This window comes from Biomphalaria glabrata, chromosome 12 (genome assembly GCF_947242115.1).
Source record: "Biomphalaria glabrata chromosome 12, xgBioGlab47.1, whole genome shotgun sequence".
In the NCBI taxonomy this organism is placed as follows: domain Eukaryota; kingdom Metazoa; phylum Mollusca; class Gastropoda; family Planorbidae; genus Biomphalaria; species Biomphalaria glabrata.
In genome coordinates this window covers 18,404,801-18,426,353 of record NC_074722.1, presented here as the reverse complement: position 1 = coordinate 18,426,353, position 21,553 = coordinate 18,404,801, and the positions used below count along the sequence as shown (strand labels likewise).

At 34.7% G+C, this 21,553-nt stretch overlaps 1 protein-coding gene across 2 annotated transcripts; it reads right to left on the bottom strand.

The window, feature by feature from the left end:
• Positions 1-1,804: 1,804 nt before the first annotated feature.
• Positions 1,805-15,140, bottom strand: LOC106074776 (sigma intracellular receptor 2-like). Of its 2 annotated transcripts, none has more exons than XM_013235618.2 (3): positions 15,032-15,140; positions 3,538-3,679; positions 1,805-3,411 (listed from the first exon to the last, which is right to left on the bottom strand). In XM_013235618.2, exons 1-3 carry the CDS (start codon positions 15,116-15,118, stop codon positions 3,131-3,133), a joined length of 510 nt encoding a protein of 169 aa, XP_013091072.2. In that variant the 5' UTR covers positions 15,119-15,140; the 3' UTR covers positions 1,805-3,130. The 2 variants fall into 2 exon arrangements, with proteins under 2 accessions (XP_013091072.2, XP_013091071.1); XM_013235617.2 differs by lacking the exon at positions 15,032-15,140 and adding an exon at positions 5,711-5,975.
• Between the last annotated feature and the right edge of the window lie 6,413 nt (positions 15,141-21,553).

Sequence of the window (21,553 nt, the reverse complement as noted above, 5' to 3'; positions counted from 1 at the left end):
CACCTTATTGTGTTATATCATATATCTTATCATGAAGCACCTTATTGTGTTATATCTTATCCTGCAGCACCTTATTGTGTTATATCATATATCTTATCATGCAGCACCTTATTGTGTTATATCATATATCTTATCATGCAGCACCGTATTGTGTTATATCATATATCTTATCATGCAGCACAGTATTGTGTTATATCATATATCTTATCATGCAGCACCTTATTGTGTTATATCATATATCTTATCCTGCAGCACCGTATTGTGTTATATCATATATCTTATCATGCAGCACCTTATTGTGTTATATCATATATCTTATCATGCAGCACCGTATTGTGTTATATCATATATCTTATCATGCAGCACAGTATTGTGTTATATCATATATCTTATCATGCAGCACCTTATTGTGTTATATCTTATCATGCAGCACCTTATTGTGTTATATCATATATCTTATCATGCAGCACCTTATTGTGTTATATCTTATCATGCAGCACCTTATTGTGTTATATCTTATCATGCAGCACCTTATTGTGTTATATCTTATCATGCAGCACATTGTTGTGTTATATCATATATCTTATCAAGCAGCACCTTATTGTGTTATATCTTATCATGCAGCACCTTATTGTGTTATATCATATATCTTATCATGCAGCACCTTATTGTGTTATATCTTATCATGCAGCACCTTATTGTGTTATATCATATATCTTATTATGCAGCACCTTATTGTGTTATATCTTATCATGCAGCACCTTATTGTGTTATATCTTATCATGCAGCACATTGTTGTGTTATATCTAATCACAAGTTCTTCCTTTTTGCTGCTGAGCTGTGAGCTCTTTGCAGAAAAATAGTGTACTGTTCTCTACAGTTGTTCAGCACTGCCATACAGGGTGTTGATTATGTTGAGCTGAAATGGCAGTTGGGTGTGCCTAAAGTGGGTGGGGCATTCAAAGAGAATGTGGTTAACGATTTCATTAAGGTATGGTATAGTACAAGTTACAAAGAATGAGTGTGATAGATCGGCCCATACCATTTTGGGCCTGCACAATCATTGCTATAATAATCAAACACTTTTTAAGACATTCTTGCAGAAAATCGAATCGTGTATCTTATATGTCAGGAGACTGGGTTTTGAAAGAGACTAGTTTCAGCATACACCTGGCTATGAAGGGATTTCAGAGAATTCCTTTGATGCCAAAGTCTAGTCAACAAGTTCGTGAACCACATGGGTGGGCAACGGGTGGTAGTAACAACAAAAAATGAAGTTCTCTTTTCAGGCATAGTGAGACGGGGAGATGATGGAATGTGATATGTTTGTATTGCCGATGGTTAACAAGGGTGCTATGTGGCCAGCACAAAGACCAACCGCCTTTGCCTTCCTCAACTAATGTCAGGTGCCCATTGGAGCTGGAAGAACTCAGAGGTACCCTAAAGCTCCCGCTATTCCAAATCCCAGTCTTCACCAAGACTTGAACCCAAGACCCCTCAATTGGGAAGCTTTATGCTTTAGCCGCCACGCCTCCTACAATCTTATATAATACAGACGTTACTTCAAAAAAATAAATTTTCACTCCTGATTGGACACAATGTCTTCATGGACCAGTAAAAAAAAGGCACACACTTCCACATGTATGGAGGGGAGACTATTTCAATGTTGTGCCTGGTAGTATTGAAGATATAAGCACTCAAAAATTAACAATCACAAGTTTATTAAAGAGATTATTTCAAATTGTATCTGGTAATGATAAAGATAATGATCTAGAATCCAGATCATTATAACAAAAACAGATGCTTGAATATGTCAGATAATTGTTTAATGTTTGCTTTTTGTCAAGTACCGGTAACATGAAAAATAGACATTAAAGTAAAACACACACACCAACATACATGAACAGAAAACATAATCAGCGCTGAAGAGTTGGTTCTTAAAAGTTTTGACTTTTGGAGTCAAAAGACTCAGTGTTACAAAATACTACCAAGACCTAAGTTTGACTTTAGAAGTCAATGTTACAAAATATCACCAAGTCCTTAATTTAAAAAAAATAAATAATGTAGGTGTTAGAGAATTCACAGTAGACTTCTGCAATAAAGGAAGTAACTTGTGTTAACAAATAAAAGACAAGTTTTAGATCTTTTTTTTTTTACCTCCCTTGATAGTATACCTGTAAGATGTATACACGTTTCTTTAGTATTTTTGTAGATTTACTCTTCAATGCTATGAGCCTAAACAAATTAAACAAAACTGGTTCATAATGCAGCAGTTACATTCAGCAGTCTTTAAACATTTTTTTTTAAATAATGATAATTCTTTTGACATTCATTTGTATAATACAATGTAACCACACTTAGATGCATTACTAAAACAATGCTTACAAACTTCTAATGAGTAATAAATGTCATTAATCGTGTGTAACACATGTAAAGAAGAATAAAAAAAATTACAGCAATACATTTCAAGTCAATGGTGTTTATAATGTACATAAATAAAACTAAATAACTTGAAAGTTGTGTATACATGAATACAAAAGTTCATAAGTCAGGTGTTCTATTATCCATATATACTCTCAAATCTCACTGACATACACAGAAGCCTCAGTAACTCACCTAACCAATGACTAATTTGTTAAAAACAAATTCCTAATATATTAAAGACTGCACAAAGCATATATATTTGAGCTACCTGGTAATTGTAAAATGATTTTAAACAAAATACAATTATTTTTAAACTATTCAAATAAGTCTACTACACATTAATGGCATGTCATTAAAAAACCAAATATGCTGCAAAGTTGGTTGGCAGGTGGTACAGACCTCAGCACAAAGAGTTAAATCAATATGCATCTTATAAAATTGAAATAATTGTTTGTGGCTAATCTAATTAAGTTCTGTAAACAATTCCAACAATAAACTAATTAGAGCAAACCCTAAAAAAATTAATGTTGGCTGGGTAAGGAAGTGGAATGAAAATTTTGTGCCTGTGTTGAAAATAAATCTGCATAAAAATTTCAATTTGAAACATGAAACCAACTTTAACTCTTTTCAAAACTAATAGAATACCCAGTTATATAAATTTTTATCATTTTCAATATATGAAGAAATGATTATCAAATGATATGCCCTACTTAATTTTCTTGTCTCTGGGTTTCTGATTAGATGCTGCTCTGTAATCTGTATATGCTGAACTAAACAAAGCATCCAGTGCTATGAGAATTGGAATGACAAGGTAGGGGCTATAAAAACCTAACAGAGTTAGTCTCTCTGTCATATTGCGAGGACTGGGCAGTGTAGCTTTAGAGAAATCTTCCAACAGAACATAGCCAATGATGGGTACCAGTGTAGTAGCCACATGAACTCCATAGACAACACAAGGCCAGCGTAACCATCTGCATTGCTTGGCACCTAAAGGAACAAAATAGTTTCACAATCAAAATTTTTTTTTTTTTTACTATACACAAATAAAAAAAAAGTAATATATTTAGAGCATTGACTTAAAAAAAAAATCATGTTAAGCAAAAGCAGCTTTACCTTTAAAAAATCCATAAACTCCAAAAAAGAAAAATGGGAACTGAATGACTTCACAGATAATGAGAGACTTGAACCATGACGGAGGAGATGCCATCATTGAATCTCGATATTCTCTGCAGTACCATGTTTTAAGGTCAATCAACTGTTGAGAGAAATATTTGTTGCATATTTACAATCAGAATGTCCAAAGGTACTAAATACAATATTTTAGACTTAGATCCAATGTGCTGTTGGCCGCATCGGGTAGCAAGCTGTCTCCAAAGAGATCTGTCACAGGCAACCCTATTCCCAGCCAATGTACACTGCTTTGAGGTAATCTTTGAAGGATTGTGCCCAGTTATACGAGGACCTCACTATTAGCGCTTTTCTGGTATGTAAGATTCATTCTGTCCTGCAAACCTAATGTGAAGCTCAGTCACAACCTCATTAGGTAGCTGAGTTCCAGTTTGTTATAAAATTTCTTTGTTTGTAACACATAAAAATCAGTCTTAGCCATTTTTGCTGAGTCACATGTCTTGCATGCATATTGGGATGACGATTGTGTTAAATAGGTGGATCTTAAATCCAAACAAGCTGCAGCCTTTGGAAAATGGCCCCTGCCTTTCATATTCAGCATGCTAGGTCATGATAGGCATGCCAATCATTTGCTTTAATGCTGCCTACATAAATATGCTTAACTTTTATTAAGAGTTCAAGTATTAGATATACTAGATAGTTAGAAATATGAGCACCCATGTGAGGCAGAACTAGCTAGCTTACAACAGGGGTTAGCAACCTTTAGTTAAATGACACTTACATCAAAAATTTCTGTATAATATATTTGAAAAAAATATTTACAAATTCTGCATTAAGTTTAATATGGACACACAACTGCAGGACTCTTGGAAGATGGGAATTGAACATCTAAAACCCTCATTTTTATTGAGTTTGATGACGATGATAATTTTTTAACACAAATCATTCATAAATAGATAATTCTACTTATTATTGTGATGTTTGCTTTTTATTTATTGATTGATTTTTTCTTTGATATGACAGACAAGCCTATTTTTATGGCCGCACATACTTCTAGCACCATCTGTAGCCCCTTAGATCTCTAAAAGGTCCATCAACATCTTAAAACAGATCTTTTTTCCCATACTAACAATTCCAGATGTTTAAGTATAAATAAAAATAGAACAAAAATACAAATCAAAGCAGCTCTAGAGTGTCAGATATTCACTTTGTGTGTGATCTTTAACTTAGACAAATTCTATAATGCACAGACAGTCTATCAAAGATTGTTGATGTTCACATGAGTGAAACCCAAAAAAACATGCAGAGAAAAAATGTATAGAGTAAAGATTTATTTTAACAGTGAAGCAGCACATCAAAATGGGTTTTACATTTCAGCATGAATTAAATATATGAGTACACCTTTTGTAATACTAGCTAAAAGAAATATCCAAATGTCATGCACATAAAATATATGTCTATGTATAAATATAACAGCTTTTATTTATTTTTGTTATATCTTTTCTAATTTGGACAATTCCAGTTGAAATTAACGAATACTTGAATAAGCTGGCCGAAAGATTGTTGTTTTTTTAAGTGGGCAGTGTCATTGAAAATGGAAACAAAAAATAAGGGTGAAGTGTACAGCTCACATTTTACGTAGAGAAATGAAGCCATGTTCTGACACGTAAAAAAAGATATCTTTCAGATATGCAATTTATTAATATAAGTACAGTAAGTAGTAAGTACTAGATCCACAGGTTTCTGTTAAAATTGTTTTAAGTCAATATCTTTTAGTTTTTTTCTACCTTTTCTGTCATGTGGCCCGCAACACGAGTGCTGGAAATTAAATTGGCCCGCAGATTGAATTAGGTTGAGCATCACTGGACTATAGAGATATATAGTCAATTTAGTAGTAATACTAAGAATAAAGATCTAAGTATATTTGTCACTAGTGACACTCTACTAGACTACTCTAACTCTAGACCTAGAGACTATCACTGGATTACTAGATCTAATTCTAATCACAAGCTACTTAGAAAAAATAGATAGATTAGTAGGCAATATCAGTACTGAGTCTTCTGAGTGGTTAGACTCGTAACTGACTCTCACTTTAAGTGTTCTGAGGGCTATACCAGTTTGTTTTTTTGTTTAACATGAGTTACTTTAGTTAGTTTACCTGCTGTGGATAATACTCTGACGGTAGAAGTGCTTGAAAATCCACCAACAGAGAAATAGGGATGTGAGTAAGGAAGTATACAAAGAAGACGAAGTCCAATAATCTTGCCATTCTTTACGCTAGTCTAAAGTCTCCCTATATATTATATAGATCTAGATTTAGACTCAATGCACTACTAGACTTAAGGCAAGGCTGGATGAGGTTTTAATTGTTTATATCTAGACTTGGCCCTCAGAGATAGCGTCGTCGTTAGAGTGCTGGCCCTTTTATTAAAATGTGTAACTTTCATATTCGTCCATTCGCATAAATCGAAACAATATCAGATACAATATAAACAACTATTAGTATTAGTCTATAGACTCCATACTTTAATTGATTTATACTTTAAAATAATAATAGTAAAATGCTTAAGCTAGGACAAATTTGTGCAAATGCTCCTTCTTCCCTTGTGCTACTAGAGCATGGAATGGGTTGCCTGAGTCAGCCAGGAACACCAATGATTTGGCAGAATTTAAGTCGCTAATGTACTCGTCGTTGATGACTAGATTGACCTAACGTGGCCTTTATAAAACAGGGCAGTTCTTGTAAACCTCAACAGAAAGAAAACCAGTGGCGTCTCTATATGAGGTTAGCTAGGCCTAAGGGTAGGCCTACCTCCACCCCCACCTTCCACACACACACTTAACAACGCCCAACCCCTCCAAAAACCATCGTTAGTTTGTTCTTTTGTTGAACCGTAATACAATGAGCTAACGACCTACATGCATTGATTGTTACAAATGAGTCTCGCTTCTAAATTTTCGTTCTTTTTAATAGTTATTAGGCCTACATATATTAAAATGAGCGAAGTTTCAAGTGGGAGAAATACAGTGTACAAGATTTGTACCAGACATACACAATAGAATGAGACAACATATGTTCCGGAAGCTTGGGCAGTAGGCCTACGTGTTATCAGAGAATATTCTGACCATGCGCATGTCTTTCAAATCTGTATACTCTATCGACATCAGGCTTGAACTGGCTCCAAAACACAACTATAGAAGATAAACTATATGGAGAGCTGAAAGCCATTGCAAAAAAAATCATCTCAGTCTGCAATGAACCCTCCAACATGATAATGAGAATGTTAAAGAAGGAGGAGTCTCAAATGTGCATGACCAGATTATAACACATAGATGGCGTAGTAGAATCTGCTTCTTTAATTGTAGGCCACACGCAAAAGATCAATAGATACACGAGAAACTGCTCTTTGAGAAAATTTTACAATGAAACTTATGACTAATTTCATTAATTAACATTTAATGTTTGAAGGACTACTTCATAGAACAAAAAATTCCTATATAAAACATGATCTCCATAACAACGGATGATACACCTACAAAAAGAAAAGAAAAAGAGCAAGCATTTTCAGTGTGTTTGGTGATTCCAATAATACATATTCATTTTTATTTTGATTGGTTTAAATTTGAATTTTATCAATAAAAAATGATAGATCTTAAAATGTAGCTTTAAAATTTTAATTAGTGTACGTTTTTACTCTTCGAGTTAGTCAATTAGTTTGTAAACAATAGGAGTTGCAAAAAAAAAAGCAATACAAGCTAAGCAAGGGGTCTTCCGAAAACTAGAAAACATGGCAGCAGAGGTTCTACGAGACTTATAGTCGCTCATCGTTTGTTCAAGTATAGCCTACAATCATTAGAAATAGTTTATTGTAGGCCTAATTACAAGTTTTGTCATGACTCTCATTTAGACTTATCAAGCGAAATAAAAATACTGCACTAGAGATATTATTTTTTTAAACCACTCTTCACATTTTAGCCATAGAGATAAATAAATATAGACTGGCCGATAAAAGAGTTTTATGAAACGAAAATTTGTGACTTGCAATTTTGTGTACTTTATTCATAGACATATATGGGAAAGGACCAATGGCGAACGCTTTTGTGCCAGTTTTTAGTTTAGAATTTATAACTCCGCAATGGTTAAACTTATTTAAAAAATGAAAACATCTGCGGACTTCTCAGCTATTGGGCGATAAAACTAAATTTGACTCTTTTTTCCATATCAGCTATTAAATTTATAATTCAAGTCAACTTGCGGTAGGGGTGGGACCTAATCAGCGAACGCAATTTTCGCGGGCGTCATAATGAGCGAAAGGCCGTAAAAAAAAAACAAATAGCATGTTAAAATATAGGAAATTATGCTTCAAATAAACACATGTTCCGGAAGCTCAAAATTGGAACCAGTGAAATCTGCCCATGTGGAGTATCACCAGAAAATGCCGACCACGTCCTCCAAAACTGCTCTCTCTACCAAGAGGCCCGTATAAGACATTGGCCCCAAACCACCCCAATAGAAAGAAAACTATATGGAGAGCTCCCTGATTTGGAAACCACTGCGCAGTTCATCTCAAGTATTGGTCTATTCATATGAACACTCCAACATAACAATGAGAACGATGATGAAGAAGAAGAAGAATGCTTCAAATAGTTCTATCATCTAACTTCTTTCATGAAGCATTATAACTATTGTCCTCCTTGTGGCATTAGGCCTAAATTTGTTTTCACTTTTCTCGTGCTCCACATCTCCTTTCTCTGCTTGGAACTGATGTCTATATATAGCCTACGAAACTTGCGATTAATTTTTTTTCTTAAAAGAAAGAAAGAAACTACAAAATTCTATCTCGCCACCTTTCTAAAGGCTAGTCCACGTCGTACTACTCTCTATTTCATAAACTCTCGTTACTGCAACTATTTTTATTTTAAAGAACTTATGTTCAGTGCACTTAATCAACATCAACTCGATCTCCCCCCTACACACACACACAAACGCTGATTGACCCAAAGGCAGATCCCGAATGCGATGGATTGATGATGTATGGAGACAGATCTACAACAGCTTGGGTTTCGGGCATGGAGACTAAAGGCTCAAGAGAGATCTTGTAATTTTATTCATGTATATTATATGGTAACTCTTATATTTATTACTAAATATATAGTTCGCGTTTTTTCCTATCCTGAAATCGAATATTTTCTCCTGGAAAACTCTTGGAAATCTACTGAAATCCTAATCTCAGAATGGTGGGGGAACCCTGTGAAAATGAATTCTGCACTTCTTTTAAACATTTATACACATATTAATATCATTAATTAGTAACAAGAGGTTAACCAGCCAGTTAAAAAAAAGGAGGACGGCAAAACAGAGCCCCCCCCCCTTTCCCGTATAAGCGCTGTTAAGATTAACTGAAGCGTCATTTCACCCTCACTGGCATAGAGGAAAGTAACTGCCAGCATATGACATCTGAGAGACTGTTGGAGAGCTGCGAGTCAAACATTTTAGACGGAAAGAAAATGCGGGAAAATATGCTGGTCGCAACTGGGCGTTTATCCGGAAACGTTTTGAGAATGAAATTTCCATACATGTCAACTTTGACCTTCATCTATGCTTTATTTTATGAGGGAAAACAAAAGTGAATATGTGGGAAATGTAGAAAAATGGAGTCTTTGTAATATCCTTTTATTAGTTCTGCAGTTACTTTTGAAATAAATAAGAATGGCTAAAAATTACGGGGAGGTGTATAGACTGGACGATAAAGTAAAAATTATTATGGGAAACATTTGGGAAAAGATAAGTTTGTATGAGTTATACAGCAGTTATGAGCAGTGTAAAATTAAAAGTATTTATAGGTTGTTTTTTTTTCAGCCATAACCTATATAATTGATAGAACCCCTTCTGTATTATTATATCTCTAATCGTACCTACCAAATCTATTAAATTTACATAATTAAAATAATTATAAATAGTTTTAAATACTAGATTTAGATCTAGTCTATATACATACTATAGTAAAAAAATACTACTTACTACTAGTACTATACTACTAGTCTATAGTTATATATATACTAACTATCTTATCTTATCTGTATTATATAAGATAAGATAAGATAAGATAGTTAGTATATAAATAGTCTAGGACTAGATTGTCACTAGATCTATAATCTATACTTATACTAGAACTAGTCTATAGTCTGCATGCATAGATGATCAGGGGTGGACTGGGTATCGAGATCGGCCCGGGCATTTCTATACCATCCGGCCCATAAATTGTATGATAGACATCCAGATCTAGGTCTACCTGTCCGCAAAATCATTATGTTAAATCTGATAATGTATCGATAGCTGTACACATGCTTACACTGGCTTACAGTGAACATTATGTCCTTATAAGGAATAAAGACTTTATGTTGCTTTTTAATCGCAAAGTGTATAGGCCCTAAAAGGATGAAGCTCTGCATATGTAGGCTATTACATTTTTTCGGAAAATATGTTAGATTAAATTAGTAGGCTTTCGCTATAAGACCCCTTCCACTGAAAAAGGAATACTATAAAACATTTAACAATTTAATAGTGGCACCCATGCGGCCCTTATCTTATAAAATACAGACGTGATTTAAAAAAAGAAGATGTTTACTGTGGTCCTACCGGCCCATTGGGATACCGGCCCACCGGGCATTTGCCCGAATGCCCATATAGCCAGTCCGCCCCTGTAGATGATAGACTGACTAGTTTAATAGTTAGTAGTAAAAAGTATGAAAAGTATTAGACCTAGTTATTACAAATATTAGTCATATTTTTTAGATTTAGATCTATCAATATTAAATTAGTGACAGTCAGTCACAGTGATACTGAATTATTCTGACTTACTGAAACTGAAAGTTACTGTGTATAATATTCTTTTTTTTTTCAACCTTTAGAATTTATCCTTGGCCTATCGTACTACGAACATTAGAGCACGTTCTGCTCATTTTCTTTGACTTTTTTTTTTACTAAAAACTAATTCTAACAATTTGAATCGATAAGACGACCGCCATACATTAATAAAGAAGCCATATGTCAACAAACATAGATCCACATCAAAAACCTATATATATTTGCCTATGTCTATGATTATGAAACAAAGGCAAAATATTGGGAATATGGCAGTTTTGTACTTTTCAAAACTAAAGATCATAATTATATATTGGCTGAAATGTTAGTCCTAGAATTTATAGCTCAATTGCCGCCATTTTTTTTTCACATAGATATAGTACATAAAACATATTTGACTTCCCCCAAATAAAAATAACTTCCTACTTCCAGTCTATATTTATTTATGTCTATGACTTTATTATACAGCAATGTAGTTTTGTTTAATCTCTAAGACTGAAGATCATGCAACTTTTCAGAATTCGGAAATCCGACAACAATAGATGTACATGTTTTCAAGTTACATGAAGTTATTTCCTTTTTGAACTCTATATTTATTTATGTCTATGATTTTAGCTTATTTCTGAAGCCTATCTGGTAGATCTATAGGTCATTGTGTGTGTGTGTATGTGTGTGTGCGTGTATGTGTGTGAAATGATGACTTGCATTGTGTGTAAAATTATAAATTACTTATAGGCCTACACACATTGTGTGTAAAGCTAGGACAATAAATAACTTCTACACATATTGTAAAGCTAGGAGTTATAAATTTCTTCTACACACATTGTGTGTAAAGCTAGGAGTTATAAATTTCTTCTACACACATTGTGTGTAAAGCTAGGAGTTATAAATTTCTTCTACACACATTGTGTGTAAAGCAAGGAGTTATAAATTGAATTGCGTCTATGTGTGCTTTGAACTATGGAGCGGCTGCGCATTTTTTTTTACAATACAATGAAATATATATTGACACTTCCTTGAGCAGTCCATCAAAAAAAAAGTTTATTAAAGTTTATTGAATTATATTGGTATAACTCTTTTTTTCCCCTAGAATGTGAAATATTCAAAACTGTTATTTGATTATTTTGACCAAAAGTCAGGTACGATTTAACAAAACGAAATCCAGTAGGCCTATATTCTGTACTGATCTGTATGCATTTATCAGCAGTGGTATGGAACCTTGAGGGTACGGCATACCAATACATTATTACCTTCAATTTTAATAGTTTAATACTTTTTAAAAAAAATTCGTTGTTATTCACTGATTAAAAAGATTTCACAGATGTGACTACACCAGACTTAATTAAGCTCTTGCTAGATGTAGATGTTGAACTTTACTTGCGGAGAGCTCAGATTGCTTGGACTTTAATAAGAACGCTTTGTTCTCTACGCCTTTTTTATGATAATCTACGCTAAGCCTGCGCAATGACAACATAAAAGTGCTAGGATTGTGTTTTTAGGATTGTGTTTTGGGTGGACAACAAACAAATTGGGGACAAAGGCTGTTGCATGATCAAACTATTGTTTTCAACGAGACAAACAACGTCTATCTATCTATCTATCTATCTATCTATCTATCTATCTATCTATCTATCTATCTATCTATCTATCTCTCTATCTCTCTATCTATCTATCTATCTATCTATCTATCTATCTATCTGCCAGTCTGTGTGTAGGTATGTATGTATGCATGTGTGTATGTATGTTTGTATGGCATGAATGTATGTTTGTATGGCATGTATGTATGTATGTATGTATGTATGTCACTGGCGGATCCAGAACTTTGGAGTGGGGGGGGGTCGATTTATTTCCAAACCCTAACCCTATGCATAGACGCACATACAGCATATATATATATATATATATATATATATATATGGGTCGGCCGAGTGGAAGGGGGCGATCGCCCCTACCGCCCCCCCCCCCATCTATCTATGTGATGTATGTGTTTGTATAGGACATTAGGATATACATGTGCCTATGTCAAAAACGCTTTTAATTCGAGTGACAGTTCTTTTTTTTATTTGCACAAGCATTTAGCTTCAACTTCCACTTTGAACTTCTCTATTAATTTTTTTTATTGTGTACATTAAGTAATCGTACCCAATAAAGTTCGCTCTGAATTGCTTGTTTTTTAAATCATTGAAACATAACGATTGAATATACTTGATACCATTTTGAGAAATATTTGACATTAGTCAATGTCGGAAATAAAATAAGAAAAAAAGTGTTGGGCTCAGAGCTCAGCTCAATTGTTCAATTCACTTTAAAACTTTCATTTCAAATTATACATTTTACAAAATCAAAATCATTTTTTAAGCTAACAATAATACAATATTATTAAAATTATCTTTCAGCTTACGATGTAGGTAAAGCTAAAGCTACCCCCCCCCCCTCAGTTTCATATTTCTCACCTTCATCAGTCCCTTGACTTTCGTCGTGGGGGGGGGGGGTGCTGTGACAGTTCGTGTAACCACATCCCTCCACGTTACCTGGTCAGCAGCTGTTCTCAGCAAGATATTAAGAGAGAAGCCGGTCTATTCTTTTAAATTGCCGTCCACTGTATCTTGATGAATGACTTTTGACAGTAACTCATCTCATGTCTTACAATATGACCAAACCATCTCAGCTTTGCAGTTTTGGGAAGTTTCTTTTTTTTCCAACCACAGTGTTGCTTGCAACAGTACAAACTCATTTGTCTTCTTCTGATACCCATCATTTTCTGTAGCTCCCAAAGGCTTGAATTCTTCTTTCAGACTCAGCGTTCAGTGTCCAACTTTCACAAAGACCACTAGCGATGATACAACTTTAATTTGACACGGAAGCTGATGTTACTCTTCCAGATTTTCCACAGTTTGTTCATGGCAGCAGATGCAAAGCTAAAGTTGTTATCTTATAATTGATCCTCCATCTTTTGTTATGTTAGACTTCTTCTAATGTTCGGCCCTTCAACTGTATACAACATCTCGGATTATTTCCACCACAAGCTAGTCTGTATGTGGCATTTTACATCTCGAGATACTATCTTTTCTTTTTTTTTCAGCTTTTTATGTGATCAAAGAGACTGTTAGATCACCGTACAGAATGTCTCGTGAAAGTGGACCTTGTGGTATTCTATGGACGTTATCAAGCCAGCCAAGTCATTTGCTGCTGATAACACAGCTGATGTTCTGGCACCCTGCTCCAATACAAACTAGTATTTTGCATTTCTGCACTAATTTCAATGCCAACTGCATGTATACAGTTTTGAAGTAAGATTTTGACCTGGTCTGCATTTTTTTTCAACGACGTCTATATCATCAGCAAAACTACGATTGGAAATGAGCAGCCCTTTATGATTAGGCTAGAATTAAATCCTTCGACAGTTTCCATTATAATAGGCACCAGAAATGTGTTCATAAGAGCTGGAGAGAGAATGCACTCCTGTGAATGTCCTAAAACGTCTCAATTTGGTTGTTCAGAAGTACTAAGCTATTTGTATTTTGGTTTAGGTCTTTGAATACATTATTAATGTTTGTATCTACCCTCCTCACTCGCCACATGCCACCATACCAAACCCTGTCCAAAGTGTTTTTTTTAAGTCTTTGAAGTTGTGTACCTTTTTTTTTTTTTTGGTGTTGAACGCATTTTTCATTTAATAATCTGATGTTAAATATTTGCAGCTAGGCTACTGCCTGCCCTGAAGCCTGTTCTTTTGGAAAGAACTTTCTTCTCAACTTTTCTTTTTTTTTCCTCCACTCCTTTGTCCATGTTTTTTCGTCCTATATTTTCTGGCAGATTGTTATAACAAATTTATTCATATGTGAGCCGCCGTATTTTAAAAGTTCTGATAGTATGTTATCAACTCCAGACAACTTGCCAACTTTTAGTGATCTTTCTGCTCCCTCTACTTCTGACTCTAAGGCTAAGGTCTCTGTGTTTTCTTGATTTGACTGTAGTTGGGATTTATCTTGACATTATACAGATCTTTTCAATATCCTGTCCACCTTCGAAGCACATTGTCTTCTTCAGTATGAAGAGTTCCATCAGTTGTTCTCAATCATTGTGGTACTATCTTGCCTTGTGTTGGTTAAAGCTGTTATTGTTTTGTATGCTTTTTTACTATTGCCAAATTTTAAGTTACTATCGATTATAGTGCACTGGTCGCTGATTCATTTTTCTTTTGTTGACTTCATATTCACGAGTATTTCTTTGTTGGTTGAACTGTATTTATCCAGAAAGGGATCACTTCCCCCCCCCCTTTTATTTAGTTCTCTTCCTGCATCATATAAATCAAGGATGTCATTTGTCACCCATGGCTTAATAATTTTCCTTATCTTTTTCCATAGGGCCTCAGAGGCTGGCTCGTGTAATGCTGTTCTGATTATTCCTATGAGTTAAAGTATTCGTGTATAAGATTTAGAACTGCACATTTCACCAATATGTTTAAGTTTTAGACTGGGGGAGGAGGGGAGCGACACAAATATGAATAGGTTAAATAACACTAAATAAACATAAATACAATATATTACTATTATTATACTATATTATAATATATTATACTATTATTTATATTTAATAATATAACATACTTACTTTTGTGGTGAATTTCACATTAAATATGAATTGCCTCCTCCTTCCCAAAGATGAGTTGATTGCGGAGTGATTCGTCAGTGCTAGCATGAGCGTAGGCCTACTTTTTTTTTTTTTTTTTTCATTCACGATAGCGAAAGTAAAGATATGTTTTTGATTGAAAACAACAAAAAATTTACCGCCCTTATCTACTTATATTCTATATTAACTAATGCTCTTAGATTTCTTGTAGTTTAGACCAGTTTTACACACTTTAGTTTAGAATAGAAGGTGGAGCGACTCAATAGTTTTCATACCTCACATGCTTAATGTAGAGGCTGAGGTCATGTGCATATATAAATATAGGTCACTTGCATACTAAATAGAGTTAGATGTTGCTATGACGACGTGTATCTCGAGAACTCAAACGAACGAAAGTCCCACCGATCATTGTAGTGATCCTGTCAGGCTTTCATCCGATAGAGGCCAAGAGAAATCTCTGCACTAACATCCCAACATGGTCTGTTCAGACAAGTGCAAACCATCTTCAACACAAGAGCTAAGAAAAGTGATCGATACGATGTGATGCATGTGACTAATAATGATATTTAACTGTTTAACGTAGACTCTTCTCGAAAAGATTGTTTTCCCTTGCTAAGATAAACTATTGAAATAAAATTTTGTTGAGCGTTTTTTTTCTTGTATCATGTTTCTTAATAATCAAAATATATATTTCAAAACTTAAACTGAAAAACAGACAGAAGTCTTTCATTTGTATAGACATTTTAGTGCGAACAAGTAATGTCAATTTTAAAACAAGAAAAACATTTTAAAAAATACTTTACTAAAAAAACAAAGCTTATATTATGGGTTCACTGAATACACTCATTATTTGAATACACCCATTCATTGAATACACTCATTATTTGAATACACCTGTGGTGATTATGTTTTGTATATAATATTGTAAACGGTACGTCATAGAACCTTGGTTGTAAGACTTAAAGAATTCTATGTTTATTTATTATTTCACTATTTTTCATTGGTCCATAGGCTGGGACAGAGTGACGGCGCTTGAAGTTTTGTTATTGCTGACAGGGGACCGGAGTTTTGTGATAGCATAGTAGGAGCCATTATAAGGTAGTTCTGATAGTTAATGTATATTTAGGAATTCAGCTTTTGTTGGCGTTATCTACAATTATAATTTATTCCTATTTCTTTATTATATATTTCTTATTTCTAATGCATCCCTGGTGTTCTTGAAGTACTGCATACGTAATGTATCCATGTCAAAGGTCATAGGCTATGAGTTCACAACAATCACAACAACACCCATTCATTGAATACACTATTTCTTTGAATACATCCATTTATAGAAATCAGGGCCGGCTTAAGGTCGATTTGGCCGATTGCTCTAATTGGGCCCCTCAATTTACATTAAGCATATCACTATCAGTCACATGCGCTAAAAGATTTAGGACTTAAGGGTTTGGGACTGAATTATCAAGCCGATTTTTTATTTGTATAAAACACAAACAGCTCAACATGTTCTTGTTTCGGAAGACAAACAGCTCAACATGTTCTTGTTTCGGAAGACAAACAGCTCAACATGTTCTTGTTTCGGAAGACAAACAGCTCAACATGTTCTTGTTTCGGAAGACAAACAGCTCAACATGTTCTTGTTTCGGAAGACAAACAGCTCAACATGTTCTTGTTTCGGAAGACAAACAGCTCAACATGTTCTTGTTTCGGAAGACAAACAGCTCAACATGTTCTTGTTTCGGAAGACAAACAGCTCAACATGTTCTTGTTTCGGAAGACAAACAGCTCAACATGTTCTTGTTTCGGAAGACAAACAGCTCAACATGTTCTTGTTTCGGAAGACAAACAGCTCAACATGTTCTTGTTTCGGAAGACAAACAGCTCAACATGTTCTTGTTTCGGAAGACAAACAGCTCAACATGTTCTTGTTTCGGAAGACAAACAGCTCAACATGTTCTTGTTTCGGAAGACAAACAGCTCAACATGTTCTTGTTTCGGAAGTTTGGTGTCTACTGAAGAAACTAAAGGACAAATTAGTTGAAAGCATTTTCGCTCCTGACGAAATTTGTTTGTATCTATGTCGCTAGGAGCACAATCAACATTGACAGAGATCTATGTCGCTAGGAGCACAATCAAGATTGACAGAGATCTAGTGGCTAGGAGCACAATCAAGATTGACAGAGATCTAGTGGCTAGGAGCACAATCAAGATTGACACAGATCTATGTCACTAGGAGCACAATCAAGATTGACACAGATCTATGTCGCTAGGAGCACAATCAAGATTGACAGAGATCTAGTGGCTAGGAGCACAATCAAGATTGACAGAGATCTAGTGGCTAGGAGCACAATCAAGATTGACAGAGATCTATGTCACTAGGAGCACAATCAAGATTGACAGAGATCTAGTGGCTAGGAGCACAATCAAGATTGACAGAGATCTAGTGGCTAGGAGCACAATCAAGATTGACAGAGATCTAGTGGCTAGGAGCACAATCAAGATTGACAGAGATATAGTGGTTAGGAATACGAAAAAAACAAAATATAATTTTATCTGTCACATCATAACACTTTCAAATCGGAGGATTATTTCTTGAACAATCCGGTCCAAAGAAAATGAAATTTCTCTACGAAGTTTATTCTTGTGCGTCATATATCATTTTTTTTGCCTGAAAACTTTTTCTTATGCACTAATTTCCGGTCTCCTGATTTTCAACTATCAGCAATAACCTCCAGCATTCATTGAAACCTAACTACATTGCTAATACAACTGATTTTTTTCCCCTAGAAAAATAAGGATACCTTCAAGCCTCGTCAGCTAAATGTGCACCGCATTGAGAAAAGCTGATTTAGATTATGGAGAGTTAAAGTGTCGCCCCTGAAAAATAAATATTTTCGAAGAATAATATTAAAATAAAAAGACTTTTATATTTAATTCATTTTGTTACAGAACAAGATTTAGTCTTGCAATTCTGAACAAACATTCAATATTCTGTTCGTTTGTAAGTTTGTGTATTTTAAGGAATTTATACTTAGGCTACATATATCGTGAACGAGAGAACACAAAGTAGTTTATAAAATAGAAAAATTAGAGAATCAGAAAAGGTGACTAGAAATAAAGTATTTGGGCTCAAAACTCTTCTATTTGTTATATAAGTTTCTAATGAATTCTAAATTGTCCAAAACAAAAAGTCTTTCATGAAATAATTGCAACAAATTCATCCAAGAAAATACAAAACTTTACAACCCGGATGTTGTTTTAAAAATCATAGTTTCTGTGGGAAAGGGTTGGGGCGGTAGAATGTAACCGATTAGTCAGATACGGATCTTCTGTCCACTTTATATTTATGTATTACTTATGATTGTATTGGATATTCACGAGAGGGAGGGTGGAGTGCTTGATATAAGAAAGTAATCTATAGCAATCATAACTATTATAATTAGTTGTTTTTTTTCATTAATTATGTAATTTCTCCAGTAAAATACCGACCCCCCCCCAGGGAAGGACCTTTCTGGAGGTACGGGCAATTGCATCTACCACCCCTCCCAAGGTCCACCTGATAACAACAATCCGCCATAATATACACATGGGTTAAAATATTAATATGTATCATATATAGATATTGGACTAAGTTTATTCGCAAACAATGATTTCCGAAGGCTTAGGCACGGAGGGGGGAGGGGCGGTAGATGCCATCACACACACACACACACACACACAGAATCGGTCACCAAACCATAGTGAGGAGCGACATAATAAAAAATGGTTTAAAATATTTAAAAAAATAGCGTGCATTATACAGATATGTGACTAACTTTGTTCACAAACTGTGATTTCTGCACAAAATATACCCCCCAAAGGGAGGGGTGTGACATAATTTATAAACTGGTTAAAATATAAGTATTAATTATGTATTCGCTAAAAAAAAATAATTGTGTTCACAAATTGTTTGTTTGGGAGGTGGAGTAACAAGTAAAAGATTGAGAAACACTGATTGTATGAAAGTCTATGTCCGAGTTCATGTAGGTTCTAATCAATGACACACTAAGCTGTTTACTGACCCACTACACACAACGTGGATGTGTAGCCTACTAGATTCTGTGTTTTCTAATCAATGAAAAACGACATTGTTTACAAACTCACTATGTACAAAGTGATTGGTTAGATGCACAGGGTGTTGCTACAAAATGATAGGTAAGATTGACAGTGTGTTGCAATGTTCCAATCAATTTCTAAGTTACTTGAGTTTCACTGTATAATCAGTTCCTACTCTGTAAGTGTATAATCAGTTCCTACTCTGTAAGTGTATAATCAGTTCCTACTCTGTAAGTGTATAATCAGTTCCTACTCTGTAAGTGTATAATCAGTTCCTACTCTGTAAGTGTATAATCAGTTCCTACTCTGTAAGTGTATAATCAGTTCCTACTCTGTAAGTGTATAATCAGTTCCTACTCTGTAAGTGTATAATCAGTTCCTACTCTGTAAGTGTATAATCAGTTCCTACTCTGTAAGTGTATAATCAGTTCCTACTCTGTAAGTGTATAATCAGTTCCAACTCTGTAAGTGTATAATCAGTTCCAACTCTGTAAGTGTATAATCAGTTCCTACTCTGTAAGTGTATAATCAGTTCCTACTCTGTAAGAAACAAACACAGCCTGAACGTTGAACACTTCAACATGTCCAGTTGTGTTTTGGTGTTCATTTAGCTTGCAAAAACACAAAGGGAACACTTCAAGAGGCTAAAATCATGACTGCATCACTCAATAAAAGAGAATCTCTCTCTCTCTCTCTCTCTCTCTCTCTCTATCTATCTATCTATCTATCTATCTATCTATTATATATAGTTTGTCATGACAAGACATGAAAGTTGGTTGTCATGTAGTTTTTACTTAAATCATTTCTAATAATCTAGAAGTCCAGTTGTTACTGAAAATTGCAAAATATAGACATGAACAGTCTGGAGATGGAGGAACACAATTTAGTGATAGACATGAACAGTCGAGTGGACATCTACGTCACGATTCCTTCAAAATATATTTCGGCTACGATCTTTTTGTTTAACAGGACACCTTCCAATGCTAAGCTGACTGGAGAAAGATGCGCACAGAATAGATTAATGCAAAACTTACCAGTAAAAATCAGTAACTGCCACCTGTTTGTACAAAGCTTATATCAAATCACTATGTCTGTCTGCCTGTCCGTCTAGTTAAAAAGTTAGTACACGTTATTTCTCTCTCACCCAATCTCTGATCAAGCTGAAAAATTTCACAAATATTTATTTTACCTGACATGACAAGAACCAACAAAAAATATGAACCAATTAATTATTGGTATTTGTTTAGTATCCCGAACAAGGGAAAAATTTTACTTGACTGAAGTGGTGGTATAAGCTGAATTAGTAGGAGTTATAGGTCGTTGTCTGAGGTCTAGTGAACACAAACATGAAAAATATAAACAATAGATAACTATACAATCTTCCATATTCATGCGCTCTTCGCTAGCAGAGTGGTTACTGTGTTGGCTTAATCAGCCCTAGAGTTCGAATTCCGGTCGTTTATCTTTTTATTTACAAATACATTTAAAAAACGATCACCCAGATATCCACGTTCTTTCTTCCCCGCCCATTTCCAATTGGTCCAGACAAGTGATAGGATCATATAGGCAAGTGATAGGATCATATAGGCAAGTGATAGGATCATATAGACAAGTGATAGGATCATATAGACACGTGATATGATCATATAGGCAAGTGATAGGATCATATAGGCAAGTGATAGGATTTTATAGACAAGTGATAGGATCATATAGGCAAGTGATAGGATCATATAGGCAAGTGATAGGATCATATAGACACGTGATATGATCATATAGGCAAGTGATAGGATCATATAGGCAAGTGATAGGATCATATAGACAAGTGATAGGATCATATAGGCAAGTGATAGGATCATATAGGCAAGTGATAGGATCATATAGGCAAGTGATAGGATCATAGCGTATTGAGAAAGCTAAAAGCATGAAATAGCGCTAAGCAAAACAATTGGGTAAAAATATTACTTATCGTAAAGATTTATTGTTGTTGTTACAAATTTAATTACAGACTGATCCAAGCTCATTGATACACATTAATTTAAGTTTTTTTTTTCTTTTTCTTTCGCTTGTTTTTTTTACCCCATTGTATGACCCCAAACTCATAACTGAGTCGTTTTTTTTTTTAAAGCTCAATAAGTTAAGCGTCGGAGGTATGTGGCTTTTTTTTTGTGACATACAGGTAGCAGAGGCAATGGGGTCAAATCGAACTTTAAAAAAAAAAAAGCAAATCGACCCAAAAGAACATTAGGAATATCACTACAAATCTAGATCTGGATGACTTAGGCCTAGATAAAAAAAAAGTAAGAATAAAATTCCCAACTAAAGCTGACTTACCTTCTTCAAAGAAAACTGATTCCCAAACAGGACAAACAGGATGGAGCCAGGTGCTTCGTCCCCTTGTGATCAAACTAT

Bases quoted from the DNA above. Each gene is read 5' to 3' on its own strand.
- LOC106074776 (XM_013235617.2), bottom strand. From the start codon at position 5,821: ATGGCAAGATTATTGGACTTCGTCTTCTTTGTATACTTCCTTACTCAC. The intron at 3,680-5,710 runs GTAAACTAACTA...TTCTCTCAACAG, and splicing joins CAGAGTATTATCCACAGCAG to TTGATTGACCTTAAAACATG. The intron at 3,412-3,537 runs GTAAAGCTGCTT...TTGTTCCTTTAG, and splicing joins AGTTTATGGATTTTTTAAAG to GTGCCAAGCAATGCAGATGG.